Source organism: Helobdella robusta (genome assembly GCF_000326865.2).
Source record: "Helobdella robusta unplaced genomic scaffold HELROscaffold_6, whole genome shotgun sequence".
Taxonomy (NCBI): Eukaryota; Metazoa; Annelida; class Clitellata; order Rhynchobdellida; family Glossiphoniidae; genus Helobdella; species Helobdella robusta.
In genome coordinates, this window is record NW_008705330.1 from 3738676 (window position 1) to 3754701 (window position 16026).

At 34.7% G+C, this 16026-nt stretch overlaps 2 protein-coding genes across 2 annotated transcripts; both read right to left on the bottom strand.

The window, feature by feature from the left end:
- Positions 1 to 2756: 2756 nt before the first annotated feature.
- HELRODRAFT_164337 (hypothetical protein) lies at positions 2757 to 5811 on the bottom strand (the record flags this gene model as incomplete). The annotated part of the gene is made up of 4 exons (XM_009029295.1): positions 2757 to 2876; positions 5018 to 5096; positions 5288 to 5457; positions 5704 to 5811. 4 exons carry the CDS (start codon positions 5809 to 5811, stop codon positions 2757 to 2759), a joined length of 477 nt encoding a protein of 158 aa, XP_009027543.1.
- A 4465-nt stretch (positions 5812 to 10276) lies between these two features.
- HELRODRAFT_164338 (hypothetical protein) lies at positions 10277 to 12685 on the bottom strand (the record flags this gene model as incomplete). The annotated part of the gene is made up of 3 exons (XM_009029296.1): positions 10277 to 10485; positions 11586 to 11702; positions 12676 to 12685. The coding sequence occupies 3 exons, from the start codon at positions 12683 to 12685 to the stop codon at positions 10277 to 10279; spliced, it is 336 nt and encodes a 111-aa protein (XP_009027544.1).
- Between the last annotated feature and the right edge of the window lie 3341 nt (positions 12686 to 16026).

A 16026-nucleotide genomic window follows, 5' to 3' on the forward strand; every position in this document is an offset into this window, starting at 1 on the left:
CTTGTTGTTACTGTTGTTGTTGACGTTGCTGTTGTTGTTGTTGCTGTTGTTTGTTGTTGTTGTTTGTTGTTGTTGTTGTGAGTAGCATGCATAACCAAGATGTTTGCTGGGGAATGTTTTTTAGAATTGAATCAGTTCATTCTAACATGTGATTGATGTTGTTTTAATATGATGCTTAATTATTCATTTGTTGTTGTTGTTGATGAGGATGAAGATGTTGTTGTTATGTTGTTATGTTGTGTTGTTGTTGTTATTGTTGTTGAAACATTGTTACAGAAGTAACAGTGATAAAATTTTAAGTTAGTTCAAGTAAATGATGATGATGATGATGACGATGATGACGATGATGACGATGATGATGATGATGACTATTATGATGATGATGATGATGATAGAAATATTAGTATTATTTTGTTATTCTGCACTGGCATTCCTAGCGGTGATGTCAACAATTACTTATCAATGTTAACAATGCTGATGAAAATATGGATGCCATGTTGATGATGATGACAACTGATAACGATGATGATGATGATGATGATGACATCACTGGAGATGATGATGATGACGATGATGATAGTAATAGTGGTGACGATGACGATGATGATGATGATTGCGACGGTAAATAAGAGTGCCAATGTTATGATGGGTTAAGTCATTACATTGGTATAAAAATAAAGAGGACCTGCCATTGAAATAATAAAATGTTGTTATTGATGTTAGGCGGCTACAATAACATGGATAAATGACATTGCTGACATTATTAACGAAACGAAATTCACATAACATTAACAGTAATGTCACCAACACTGGTTATTTCTTCACTTCTTCACTTTCACATTATCAGTTAAGCACGTAAGTAGTTAAGGATGTAAGATTTTGAAGCTCTCGAGTTAACGAATGTATAAAATAATATACAAAATTTACATTAGTGACAACAGCAACAACAACAACACATCTACCATAACGGTGACAATAATTCAACAAACAACAACAACATCAGCTACGACAACAAAATCATCAACAACAACATCAACTACGGCAACAAAATCAAGAACAACAACGACATCATCATCATCAACAACAGCAACAACAAAAAACAACAAAATCAACAACATCGCCATTAAGAGAACGATAACAATAACATATTGCCACGTTAATCCAGCCATGTGCATTTCTTTTTATACGTGTGTGTGTGTGTGTGTGTGTGTGTATGTATGTGTGTGTGTACATATGTGTGTGTGTGTGCCCGTATGTGTAAACGAATCTAAGTGTTTTTTTATATTTATACGTCCGTATATTTGTATGCAAACCTACGCACATACATATACATTTATGTATGCAGAGTAAGTATATGTGTACACATATGTCTGTGTGTATGTATGTATGTATGTGTGTGTGTATGTGTTTGCGTGTGCGTGCTTACGCATGCCTCTTGATGTGCAGTTGTTGTGCAAGCAGATAGCATTTGAGATTTAAATAATTCCTTCATTAAAGTTCTTCTGTCCGTTCTTCTTCCACGTGATTAATTTTTTGAATATTTTATTAGCGATGGTTAATTGCATTTCTTTCCTGGAACACGGCCGTATAAAAATTTGTCTGTCTGTGTGCGCGTGGATGTGTGCGTAGGCGTACGTGTGTTTTTGTAGGCGTTAGTGTGCATTTTTGTATATATATTTTTGTGTGCATGTATGTGCGTTCAAGTTTTCGTACGAGGTAGACTGAAATCATCAGGTGTTAGTCTCTCCTTCCAAGACCAACCGCCAAAATTTGTGAAGTTATTTACGGTTGATTGTTGATATTTGTGTTAGTTTCTAATAAGGCAACGGTGTAAATTACGTGACACCAGACAGATGCCATCGCGCGCACGTTCGCACCATCGCATTTCTAATTAATGTCGGCGAATGTTCCCGCCCGTTTTTATGTGGATGCATCTGAATATAAAAAGAAGCACACACACGGCACATACGCGTTCATCACGGTGTGTATGTGTTGTGTGTTTATTCATTCGCAGTCAGTTCACATTTTCAGATACACGAGTAGATGGAATAGATGCTAAGATGTGTTTATGTGTTTGTGTGGAGGTAGACGAAGACATGGAAGGCCGATGTAATGCTTGTTGTCTTATTGAATGTGTACACAACCTAATTATTGTTTATGTGCGTATAAACAACTTGTGATGTCAATTATGCAAACGCTCTGCCTGACTTCGTACGCCAGCGTTTAATACGAGAGTGTAGCATGAGCGGACATATTTTCAACATTTTTTCTTGTTTTTCTTTTTAATGCCCCAGTAAATCTTTCTTCAATTATTAATTTTTATAGAAATTTCATCACCGGCTACATTTTATGAAACATTTGCAAGAGATGCTCAACCACCATCCGGAGAATTTCTAACACCTGTGATCGTATTCAAGACAGGGTGTCGGAGTCGGATATTTTTCATCCGGCTCCTCAAAAAATCCCGACACCGACTATATGGTAAATATCTCGACTTCGACTACTAAATGAAAAATACTTTGAAAAACACTTTAAATCCGTCAATGTAAGTATTTTTTTTTAGTAAAAAGTTCATTATATTTATGTTTTAAAACATACTGAAAAAAAATTATATGATTTTATTCCAATCATTAGCATTTATTTTCATTATTAAAGATGATTGCATAACGCAAATCTCTACACACATTTTTTCGTTCTTAAAAACACGATCATAAAAACTGCTTTTAGAATAAAAAATAAACAAAATTTTCCAATTCTTAACACTGTCTGACGACTGAGTCGGATGAAAAATATCCAGCTCTGACAGACTCCTCAAAAATTCCGACTCTGCAGACCTTTCTCCAACCACCACAGTCTGATGATTGAAGTACAGAAATCTGTGCGGCATGTTGTAGCACGTGGGTGGGTGGGTGGTGTTGCTCACAAAAGTTTACGCGAGCACTCGAACGCTTTATGCATGCACACACCTTTCCACATGAAAAATTTAAAGCACCTGAAATTAAAATAAAGTACGAACAACTGCATCAATGTGATCATAAAAAAAATACTATGAATAAGTTCTTTCAAGTGCAAGTGTGCACATAAAAAACATACATACATAAAAAGGCTGCAAATATGTATGTAATATAAACATTCATTATTATGCATGCATGCATGTGATATAAACATTCATTATTATGCATGCATGCATGTGATATAAACATTCATTATTATGCATGCATGCATGTGATATAAACATTCATTAGCAAACACGTATGCAAGCCAGCAAGCGCGCCATCTCGGCATCAGGGTGGATGCATGTTGGATTTCATCATATGATATCTTAATAATCTTAATAAATGATATTGTTTAATTGGAGAAGCATTCAAAATAAATATTCAATAATTTTATGGCAACTCTTTTTTTTTAATTTGAACAGAGTTTTATTCAGCAAAAGCACCGGAGATCAAGATACATATGTATGTGTAGACCACCTTAACTAATACTGTGCATAGAAATCAAAAGACAATACAAAGTGAAATTCAAAATTCAAAATTTTTTAAAGTATGATACTCTTCTTGGATGATTCCCGAGTTGTATTACATCGGCTTATAACGTTTATTGAGTTTGTGTGACTTTTGAATTATTTACGAAAAATTTAATTTGAAAAACAAAATATAACTAATGATTGAGTTTCAAAATTCATTTTTGTTTTGTTTTGTTTTGTAAAATTTTTTTTTGTCACTGGAAGAAGCACTCAAAAATAATGTTTAAATTATTGTTCAAACTCTCAAAAACCATTCAATTATTCAAAAATAAGGCCATAAAAATCAAACGACTAACAGTAAAACAACAACATCAACAAATTCACAACAACAAAAAACAACAGCAACAAACAACCAAACAAAAACACCAACATCAACAAACTTCAACAAGCACCAACAAACAAACAAACAAACAACAACACCAACATCAATATACAAACAACAACATCAACAAAACCACAACTAACGTCACAAAACAATAACGAACAATACCAACACAAACAACAACAACATCAATAAATTCACAGCAACAACAACAAACAACAACAACCCTAAAACAGCATCTCCAATTTCATCTTGCCAGCTATATTTGCATCCATCCTTCTAGAAGAAAACAGATAGGCAGGTATTGAGCAATAATTTTGCTGTTTGCGTGCCTATAAACCAGCATTACTGATAGTCTCCTGAAATCATTTCTATACAATAATAAGGAACAATCAACTAACTTACACACATACATACACACATAAATACATACATACACATGCACAAGCACACATACGTACGTAAATGCATACATAAACACCTATATACACATATACACATTAATACATGCATTCGTTCATGTTTGCATACATGCATGCATGCATGCTTGCACATACACACATACCTACACACCGATGCATATATACACACATTCACACATACTTACATACCTACATGCCTACATACATACATAAATTTGTATGTGCATCCACTCATATAAGTTGTTATGAATTGATACATTCATAATAAATGTGTATAGAGAAAGTGTATATAAATGCATAGAAGCATCAGGCATACATAATGAATAAGGGCATATTGTGTAAAAGTTGCAGTGAGCCATTTTAATCTATCACAGCTTCTCTCTTCTGATGTGTCATCCATCAGAAAATTACGTTGTTAACTTTACTGCTGTGTACGTGTGTGTGCATATGTGTGTGCATGTGTGTTTTCATGTATGTGCATGTTTGTGTGTAAGTATGTGTGCGTGTGTGTTAGTGTGTGTGTGTGTCTGTGCATTGCGTGTGTGTGAGTGTGTGTGTCTGTGCATTGCGTGTGTGTGTACGTGTGCACGTATACATTTACATGTATGCGTGTGTTTACGTGTTCGTGTGAATGGGGTGAGTACAAGTACGTGAGTACAAGACGGTACTGTGGCACAGCAGAGTGTAATCATATATGAGCTTACGGAGACAAACGTGTTTGAAGCAGGAAATAAACAATCAACTAACCACATCTGCAATTTTTTTAAATTTTTCCGCTAAAATTTGATTGCGACTGGTGTTGTTTGTTATAGAGTTGCATTTCATCCTGTGTGGAAGCAAACATTTCACTCGCAGTAACACATCAACAACTTTTTATAAACTAATTCAATATTGTGCTGATATATTTGTTTTTTTCATTTGAAAATTTTTAAAAATTTTATACACAAAATGACAAAATTGTAAGTAATCTTCTTCTTCAAACTCTAACGCATCAAAGATCTCACTAGCTACCAACACCTAAAGAAACCATGCCCGCCAAGCTTGCTTGTTCTAATGGAAATCGACGAAATGTCTAGGTTATTTTTTGTATTTTGAATCAAAACAGCTGATTTTAATCCTTTTATTTCAGTACACAACAGATCCACCTCTGCCATCTGCCATCTGCCGAGGTGCACTTGCATACTTTGCTGTCCCGTCGATGGAAATAATGCTGGTGGTTGCACAAAAACGAACAACACGATGAATGTTCGATTTCAATTCAACATTTTCAAACCATCCCCGCATTTCAACATTGCGGAAATGAAAATATTTTTTTCAATTTTAATTTTATTGAAAAACTTTAACAAATATATCCTTGCATTTTTAAAAGCAATTCACTGAAAAGAAAAAAAAACTGCATTGAAAAAAACAAAGCTTATTAGATGAATACAGACGTCTGGAAGGAGAGCGGATGAGAATGAGAATGATGATGCTGGGTAGGATGAAAGCAGAGTGGAGAATTGTGTCAAGTGTTCAAGGTGCTTCGCGGTGATGGAATGCATGTTGGCAGCAATGTTCCTTCTGCATTACTTTCATTCCACCATGTTTTCTAATTTAAGCCTTTTATCTTATTTCCATTTGTCTGCTTGATCTCTTTGTGCACTGGTTGAGTCACTGTTTTAAATCAAAGCTTCATTATGAATTCAACTTGATCACGCTTCAATGCTGCAAACGCAAGAAAATTTGTTTCTTGTATGGTAATTTTAAATTTGCAAGAGTGGTGCTCTATTTGTTTAGAACGTGATAGGCAGGGAACCTACTCTGGTGTGTGCTGCGGCTTTCTACCGCACGTTGTGTTGTTTATCTTTCGCATTTGTTTTTACGCAGTGAGTCCATTTTTCAGTTTCAAGCTTTGATCCTAAAATGTTTATTTTTTTTGTACTTGTTAATATTCTGTCGCACATTACACTTAATGTTCATTTGAAAGAACTCAAAATTAAGAGAGAAGGAACGCGGATAATTTTTCAAGTCAAACAATCGTGCTTGGATATTCAGTTTTTTAACACGTTATCAGCATAAACTCTTTTATCACAATACTAGAAATAAACTGAATAACATGTTTTGCCTAACATTCCAACACACCACGTGTTTCATATGCATGTCAAAAGTTGTAAGAGGGGCTGGAAATGACCGCATGGAAGATGTTTAATTCGAACGAACACGCAACTCTCTCATTCATTATTTCATGCAGCTCTAATTCAAGATTAACTGAAGATTCCTTGCATATTTGATTACTAATTACAAAATTAATTTGAAAACACGGCTAAAATTTTTTTTAGTTAAATTTACAAGTCATGATTTGTTTTAAAAAAATTAGTTTCCTAAAGTTAATATTAAACGTTCCAGAGACAAATATAACAAAAAATATCTGAGAAGATGCAACTTAACGATGTGAAGAACGACTTAAGACGAAAACTTCAAACAGTAAAAACATCTCATCTCTTTGCAACTCGAAGTTTTGTCTGAATTTTAAAAAATACTGTAATGCTAAAACGTTGTAATGGAAGTACGCCTGCACTCGCGAATGAATTTTCATCTTCATGGTTATATACAAATCTTTTGCAGAAAATTTTTGTTGGCGTATTTGTATGAGTGTATTATGTATGTGTATGTATGTGTGTGTGTGTGCGTGTGTATATGTGAGTGTATGTGTTTGTTTATATGTGCCGATGTTCATATGAGTAAGTTTTATTTACAATACAATTACATCAGGGTCTGAGATTTATTAGCACCAAAGCGCGTTCCTCTTTCAGAGTGTCCACTAACTTGTGTATGTATCGTTACATCGAGTCTCCATGTATGAACACCTCTGCCTAATGTCTTTGGATGTGTGTTTATTTAGGCATGATTACATGCATACATACGTACATTTTTTTTTAATCGTTCACTCGTATACTGTTTTATTTATGATAGTGCTTTTAATATTTTTTATTTAATTAGCGCTATATAAATGAAAATTAATAATAATAATAATAATAATATATACATACATACATACATACACACATACATACATACATACATACATGCATGCATACATACATACTCACCACACACACACACACACACACACACTCACACGCACACGCACACATACATATGCATACATTATTATGCATACATGCATACAATTTATGCATACATACAAACATACATACAGTTGTATGTATGTTTGTATGTATCTATGCACAAGTACAGGAAAGCATGTAAACATGTATATATTTGTGCGTCTGGGCATTTATGTAGCTTTGTAAGTATTATTGTTCAAACCGATGTCAGCCTAAAATGACACAGTATGCAATGGATACACGCACACATACATACATACATACTTAGTGTGTTATATCAATATACATATGATATACGCACAGACAAACAAACAAACACATGCAAATTTATACAAATAAACAAGCATACTTGAGCATACATAGCAATGCATAATTGCATACACACCAACACAAAATGTACGTACAGAACATTACATAGACGTACATACGTTTTTGGACATCTGATGTTTCAGTTACCCTTCCTGCTGCTTGTGCTGCTTCATTGCATCTCTTTAATCCCATTTCGCTCCGTGCTGTTTGTTTTGTTCAATTACATTATATTTCTGGCTGTGATGAGATGCTGTGCTATTGTTTTGTTGCTGTGAGTGCTTTTATTGTTTGTTATGTCTTGTTGTTGTTTCTGTGTTGTTGTTTTGTTTTCGTGTTGTTGACGTGTTGTTGTTGCTGTGTTGTTGTTGCTGTGTTCTGTTGTGTTGTTCTAAATTTGGTTCATTTTGTGGCAAAATAAAGTGCATCTCTGTACCAAATTGTGTGACGCGTTGTCTCCTTGTTATATTTTAAACTTTATGGAAGTGATTATTTTTTTATCTCGATTACAATTTTTATATTTTAAGAAAAGTTGGATGTATTGTTTCAACATTGAGTGATGGATTTGTTTTAGAGCAGACAACGTACACGCCACACGAAGAATCTTTGAAGAAGTACCTTCGTTGTAAATGCAATCTGTTTAACGCGCCAGTGCTTCTACTGAAATGTTTCGGAAGATGCAACAGTTTTGTATACAAATTTTCTACTGAAAATTTTTTTAACAAGTTTAAAAATTTACAAGAATTATCCAGCTCATTTAATTAATTAATTAGTCAATTAAACAATCTCATGAACAAGCTAAACGATAAAAAACCATTTTCGTTGTTTAGTTAAATTTCCTAAAAACCATTAAATTCATTTCACGGTATATTCAGCGTTGATAGAAAGCAGGCCGGCAGTGACATCTAGCCAGCCAGCATTTGCATGCATCACGTTTTACCATTTGAATTGGAACGAGAAATGTTTGTTTATGGTGAGCCAGAGCAGAGCAGGCAGGCAGGCAGCAATAATGAGAGGTGGCAGTCTGGCTTGAAATGATCTCACCCCGCAAGGTTCGAGGCTGACGCGACTGAACAAAATGAAACATTTTATTTCTCAACAATGACAAATATTTTGCCTTTATTTTTCAACGTTGTTAATTTTTTTGTAATAAATAATTCAATTAGCTTGAACAAATATTGAGCTGATAAGCAAATTTAAAAAAAAAATATCGTTATAACCGCCTGAATGATCAAATTGCGCAATATTATTTGTTATCCTAATTATTGTTATCTCTGCTACATTTGTAATCTTTGGATTGTAAACCACAGAGGATTGTAAAGAGATATCCAATCTATGCTAAAAATATACTGTAGAGACTATATAATGATTTGTGGATGGAGATGTTTGAAGAGAGGTTTGATGCGAAGTCGTAAATGTGGTTTGTGTAATTTCTTGGATTAGTTTGGTGTTTCTATCACTGTTGGCATTCAAATAAACGTTCAATCAAGTTTGCGTTTGAAGCGGTTGTCTTCATCTATCGAAAATCTTGAACCTACGAAATAACGATAACTTGACGATCGTTGGAAGCTAGAACACTGGTGTTGGAAATATAGAGATCATTGAAGTTATAACATTGGTGTTGGTAGTAACGAGCGTTAAAAGGTTACAACAATATGATTGATGTTGGATATTTTTAATTGATGTTCATATTTATGGCCGAAAACGAGTGTCGGATAGATTTTTCATTTTTTAATAGATTGAAACTTATTTCTTGGTCATCATTTCTTTTTTAATTGAATGATAAAAATGACCATTTTATTGAAATTCAAATTGTATTGTGAAAAATATTTTGTTTGTAATTGTAATGGTATAAGCATGACAATAAAAATTATCTTTAAAATATCTGAAAATCAAGCGATTAATTTAGTTGGCGCGTTAAACAAACACTCAATTTCAACGTTCAGTTAATTTTTTAATTTTTACTGAGAGGTTTTTGCAACTCTCAACAAACATGTTGATGACGACAAATAATATTAACTGAAAGAAGGCAAATTGATGCTAATAGAATGTTTATAAGTGTTTCTGTGAGAATCACTTTTGCAGCGATTATGAAATGACCACCAAAACAAACAAACAAGGAAACAAACAAACCAACAAACAAACAAACAAAGAACTGTACGATACAGTAGATTTAACATACCCACGTAATAACATCCACCAAGCACCGCCCAGCAACAACATGATTGTATGTATGAATCGTTATGCACTAAAACTTTCATTTGTTGATTCTGCAGATGAGGATAGAGACGATGTAGCAAGTTCATTGCCACCATCGCCAGTGCACGGCGGCCAAACATCTCAAAACTCCACCACAGGCAGTTAGTATAACTTTTCATTATTTTAAATGCACTTATTTAAAACGAATGACTTATATGTGTTTGTGTTATGTGTTTGTGGTATGTGTTATGTGTTTGTGTTATGTGTTTGTGTTATGTGCCTGTGCTATGTGTCTGTGTTATGTGTTTGTGTCTGGTTATTTATTTTGTGCGTGCACACGTTAATGTGGAAGTGTGCGTGTGATTTTTGTGGCAGATTTGCTCATATTTGATGTTCACATGTTAAAAACAATCACATCCAATTCAGTCTGAATGAGAACTTCAGTTATGCAAGCTTCACATCTCATGCCATGTGCAATTTCTTGGCCGTATAAATCTAAATTTACGTGAACGTTGTTTGTGTTTTTGCCGCAAGTGAGAATGGGACGGAAAGTTTGTGGATGCTGTCGCGTCAGCTTGTTGGCGTCGGTGGCTCTCTTTTCAGCTGCACGTTGTTTTAATGAGTAATTGTCCTGGTGACTAGAATGATGCCGTGGTGATGATGGTGTTGATAATGATGGTTGTGGTAGCGCTGAAGACATTGTTGCATGTTGCAGATGATGATGATGACGACGATGATGATGACGATGACGATGATGGTGACGATGATGATGACGATGACGATGAAGATGATGATGTCATCTGCATGTAATTAGCGGGAAGTGGATTCTCCATGATTTATATTCAACAATTCGTAAATGATGACCACTTCAAATGATGTGATAGGGTGATGGTGATGATGGTGATGATGTTAATGAGGATGATAATGATGATGATGAAAAGGATGGTGATGATTGAGAGGATGATGTTAATGAAGGAGGATGATGATGATGTTGATGAAGAGGATGAATACATTTTTTTAAATGATTTTGAAGATGACGATGATAGTGGTGATAGTTTCAAACATGTTGGAAATTAAAATGGTGATGAGAACAATGACGATGATGATGACGGCGCGGTGGTGTAATTGTTAAGGTGCCTGGCACTGATGATGCAGTGTTCGGGTTCAAAACCACGCCAAAGTGTGCGATACATTGATTTACGTGTATCTACATGCACTGTGCGTGTTTTGTACGAATCTCTGAGGAAAATCCAAGAGAGGACAATAATAATAATAATAATAATAATAACAATGATAATAATGAATAAATATCTTTTTATTTTCATTAAAATAGCATACCTTGAAAAAGAATTAATATTGTATAACGTAAAATAATTATAAGATAAATAAATAATAATAATAATAAAGATTAATAATAATGTTAATAATAATAAGAAGAATTGAAATGACGTGACACCCAACCCATCTTAATGATGTGTTACATACCGATAGGACCGAACGATTTCTCGTCGGTTGGCTGGCGAATCATCTGTCCATCGGATCGCCCACCCACCCGCCCATTACCGCCCACCCGCCCACCACCACCCACCAAATTAACCCCGTTATCATCTTTCTCAGCATGATTTAATGAAAACTTGCACAGTTCTTTACGCCACTGACTTGCTGTAATGTGATGGTCATGAAGTTGATGGTGAGCGACTAACATGAGGATGAGGAGGATGATGATGAGGACCGTAGTTGTGTTGATGACGATGATGACGATGGTGGTGGTGGGGGTAGTGGTGATGATGGGGATGGTGAGAATCGTAGTTGTGTTGATACTGATGATGGTGGTGGTGGTGGTGGTGATGATGAGGATGATAATCATGATCATGGTGATCAGCTTGGTTGTGGTGATGACCTTGGTTGTGATCATGATGACGATGATGATGACGTCATGATGATGACGTCATGATGATGACGTCATGATGACGATAGCTGTATCGCAGTAATTGTAACCAAGGCAAGAGATTATATTGCCAGGTTTGACGTGGATGAATGGTAATGACGATGACTTAGAGAAGGCAAGGACGATGATGACGACGATGATGGTGATGATGATTATGATGATGATGGTGATGATGATTATGATGATGATGGTGATGATGATTATGATGATGACGACGACGATAATAAGTTTGATGGAAAGAATAAATTTTCATTTATTACCGGGAAAACGTAATTCAAAAATATTATTCCATGTTATGACGGTGATGTTGATGACGATGAGTGATAATACAATTTTCCAAAATGGCATTGACTAGATGGCATTATTTAGATGTGAGTGTTAATTTTAATGACGGTGACGTCACGGTTAAAGATGGGTGACATGATGATGATGATGAGGAGGATGATGATGATGACGATAGTGAGTAAGATGTCCTCCAGTATGATGGTAAAGTATTATATGATAAGAAAAAGAACAGCTACGTGGTCATTGTGATGATAGCGATATATATATATATATATATATATATATATATATATATATATATGTGTTTGTGTGTGTGTGTGTGTGTTTGTGTGTGTCTGTGTGTGTGTGCTTGTTTATGTTACATACATTTGTTATATATGTACGTTACAAATGCATGTTGTGTATATGCATGTTATATATGTTGGTTACTTACACATGTTGTATATGCTTGTTATATATGTTACTGATGTGGAATGATGGATGGTAATGGTGGTGGGATGATGGAGTGATGCAAGTCATATCCCACCTTGTTTTATTGCATTCAATTTCTGTTCGCTAACCTGTTGCCATGATCTCGCTTTTGCCGGCTCTTTGCGATGTGTGTGTGGTGCGGTGTGAGTGTGTTTATATGTGTGTGTTTATTCATTTGTTTGTATGATTATCTGTTTGTGTGTTTGTTAGTATGTATGATTGTTTAAGCATACAGCAGGGTCTATATTTTCTTGTACGTGTGTATGTTTGTCCAAGTGTTTGTGAACTTTTTGCATTTGGTTTATTGTAATTGTACTCGGTTTGGGTGGGCTCGTTGTTTGTTCAGCGTCTGCATGTGTAGCATAGCAACCAGAGTGTCAGAGTCGGATTATTTTAATATAAGTAATTTTACACTTACTAATTTTAAGTGTTTTTTAAAGTTTTTTTATTTAGTAATGATAATAAAGTGAAATTATGCAAAAATTTACAAAATATTCTGGAATTTTGAACCCGGATATTTTCATCCGACTGCGACATGCTGCTGGCTTCCCGATGGAATCCGATTGAACGTTGCTGGAAACCTCGCATGTACATCAATAATTACGTTAACTACAAACGTTTGTGTCAGATTCGATGAAATTTCTGTGGCATAGAACCAAAGAAACATTTTTAATAATTTCACTGCGTCATGACAAAAGTTGTTACAAGAAAGTACATTTTAATTTAGAATATACCATCTAGTGGAGAGGACTGTCCAGAAGGTTGCGAATCTCAGCAACCCTCTCCACAGCGAACAACAATCAGTGCATGGGAGACATAAACTCAATAAAATGGTAATAAAGAGAAATGTTAACAAAGGCGCGAAGAAATTGGTGCCGAGATGACTGATATAAAAGGAGGTCCTGCAATATAACAGCAATATGAGGCAATCAAAGGCGGAAGTTGATGAAGAAGAAGAGGCATTACGAAGCATTCCTCGCTCATAACATTTTGACTTTCCCGTGCTGTCTGTCGGCTGAGCTGGTGATGCTGAGGAGATGAAAATCTATTGAACTGCTTGCTGCTGCTTGCCAACTATTATTAATATCATTAATACAAGCACACACATTTACACATATTCTAAATGCAAACACACACATCTACACACATTCACACGCATCTACCCACACCCACATAGAAAATACACGTGCAAATGTATTTGCACATCCACACATATTCACACACATCCGTACAGACTCACACACATCCACACACACGTAGGAACGTATTTATATAACGTACAAGAATTATAAATTAAAAATAACGCAATAAAGTTAATTAACTGAAACAATTTTTAAACTACTTCAGAGCACTCTTATCATATTCCTCAATTACAGTTTATCGATTTTACACATTCATATATTAGTAAAACTTGAAGAAATTACATTTTCAACATAAACAAAAACTTTTCTGACATTAAAAAGCGGAATGAAATGCTTCACATTGTATTTGTTTGGTCAGCCTGCATCATTAGCTCCATCTGCTTCAACGTCATCTGGCGACACGCAACTTATTTTCAAACACATCACGCTATTCTGGAAACATGAAAACAAAATTTGAACAAAAATTTATCCAAATAATTTTTACTTTCTGACAAGATAGACACAAAGAAACGTTAACATCAGAAACTTTTTTAAATTTTGTAAAATGTTGATAAACTATTATTGTCAAAATTTGTATTCCTTGAATTTGTATTAATTCATATAAACTACTCACTGTAGTTTCACATCATAGCCGAGTTCGATCTGTCATTTAAACTTTTAAATGTTCAAGCTTTTAGTTAATAACATCTTTTACAAATTTTCATACCTTAATGTAGTTTTTTTAAACTTTACTCTCATGTGTTTATATAGCGTAGCGTAGATTTGTGGTTTGCCTAATTGACATCTATCCTCATTAAAACTGTTTGGTGTAGTTATTTGCAGCTTGAATATGTGAGAAGAGTTGCTGGAAATGTGAATATTATTTTTGGGAGACATTGAATGTTTCAAAGATGATTCCAAGCCAAGTGTGGATGCCAGCATTTTCAATACTTTCAACTCTGGGAACTATTTTGAAACGAAGCAGGCAACTGTCGTAACGACTCCTACTGCGATAGTCAATCATCTCATGCTGTCCTAATGAATTGACCTGCAGTATTTTCAAAGCCCCATTGCTGTATCTGTGGATTAAAACGTTTTTAAATCTAATTTTAAAATAATTCTTTTCCAATTGTGATCATAAAGTTTACAACGGAACCTATGAAGTTTTCAAACTAAATTTCAATTCCCCACCGACACCTATCAACCTTTTCATGAAAGAGTGAAAATGTTTCAACAAGTTTTGCTGAATACTTAACTTTGAACGATGGCATTTTAATGTTCTCGCTTGCAAAAAAAACTAAACTGAAAAGCAATTTAGGTGCAACATTTGAAATACCCTTGGATATTGTAAGCAAAATAAAATATTTAAATTTGAAAGTCCTTGAAAACATTTGCTTCGAAGCCGCCTGCATTGAAGTTTGCGTTGTTGTTTCATTGCTATGTTACATGCAAATATTGGGCCATGTTATATACATTTTTTTTAACTTTTCATACCAACACAATCAAAAAGTATTTCAACAACATCTTCAAACGTGTTTCCGGCTACAATTGTGATGTTGTTAGCTGGCACGGAATTTCAAATTTTTAATGAATCCGTTGAGATTGCCATGCATACTTTGCAGCATCCACTCAGACGATTCCATTTCCTGTTGTATCTTTCGGGATTACTTTTCTTTCATTGCATACATTTTGATACCAACGCATCTTGTTTGCTTGTCTTTTCATATTTCTTATGTTTATTCATCTTTGTGGTCGTCACGTGATGTTGTTTCGACAAGCTGAACGAACAAATCCGCGAAACATAAAACAATCATTGAGGAAATTCCGATCATAAAATTTTTAATTAAACGTTTTTAGTTGCACAGCGTGTAGAGGCGTGTTTTGTTTCTTGATGCTCACAACAACATAACATCAACACTCAACAACATGAACAACAACAACAACATGAACACTCAACAACATGAACACTCAACAACATCAACAACAACATCAACAACTACAATATCATAACGACAACAAGCAAACACAACAACAACACTCGACATAACAAACACAACAGCATAAAAAACACTACAACAGCAAAAGCAGCAACGTCGTAACAACAACAAAGCAGACATAACAAAAACACAACAACAATAAAATAAGCACAACAACAAAAAACCAGTCAGAGAGATTAAATTGAATCATGTCAGATTGTATGCTGGCCAGACAAAACATTAGAGCATATTTATTCTTACTGGCACAGTGCAGATGCACAGGCAGTTGATTTATCGGAAAGTTCACATGCACCACAGCAACAAACACATCACTGCAACAAAC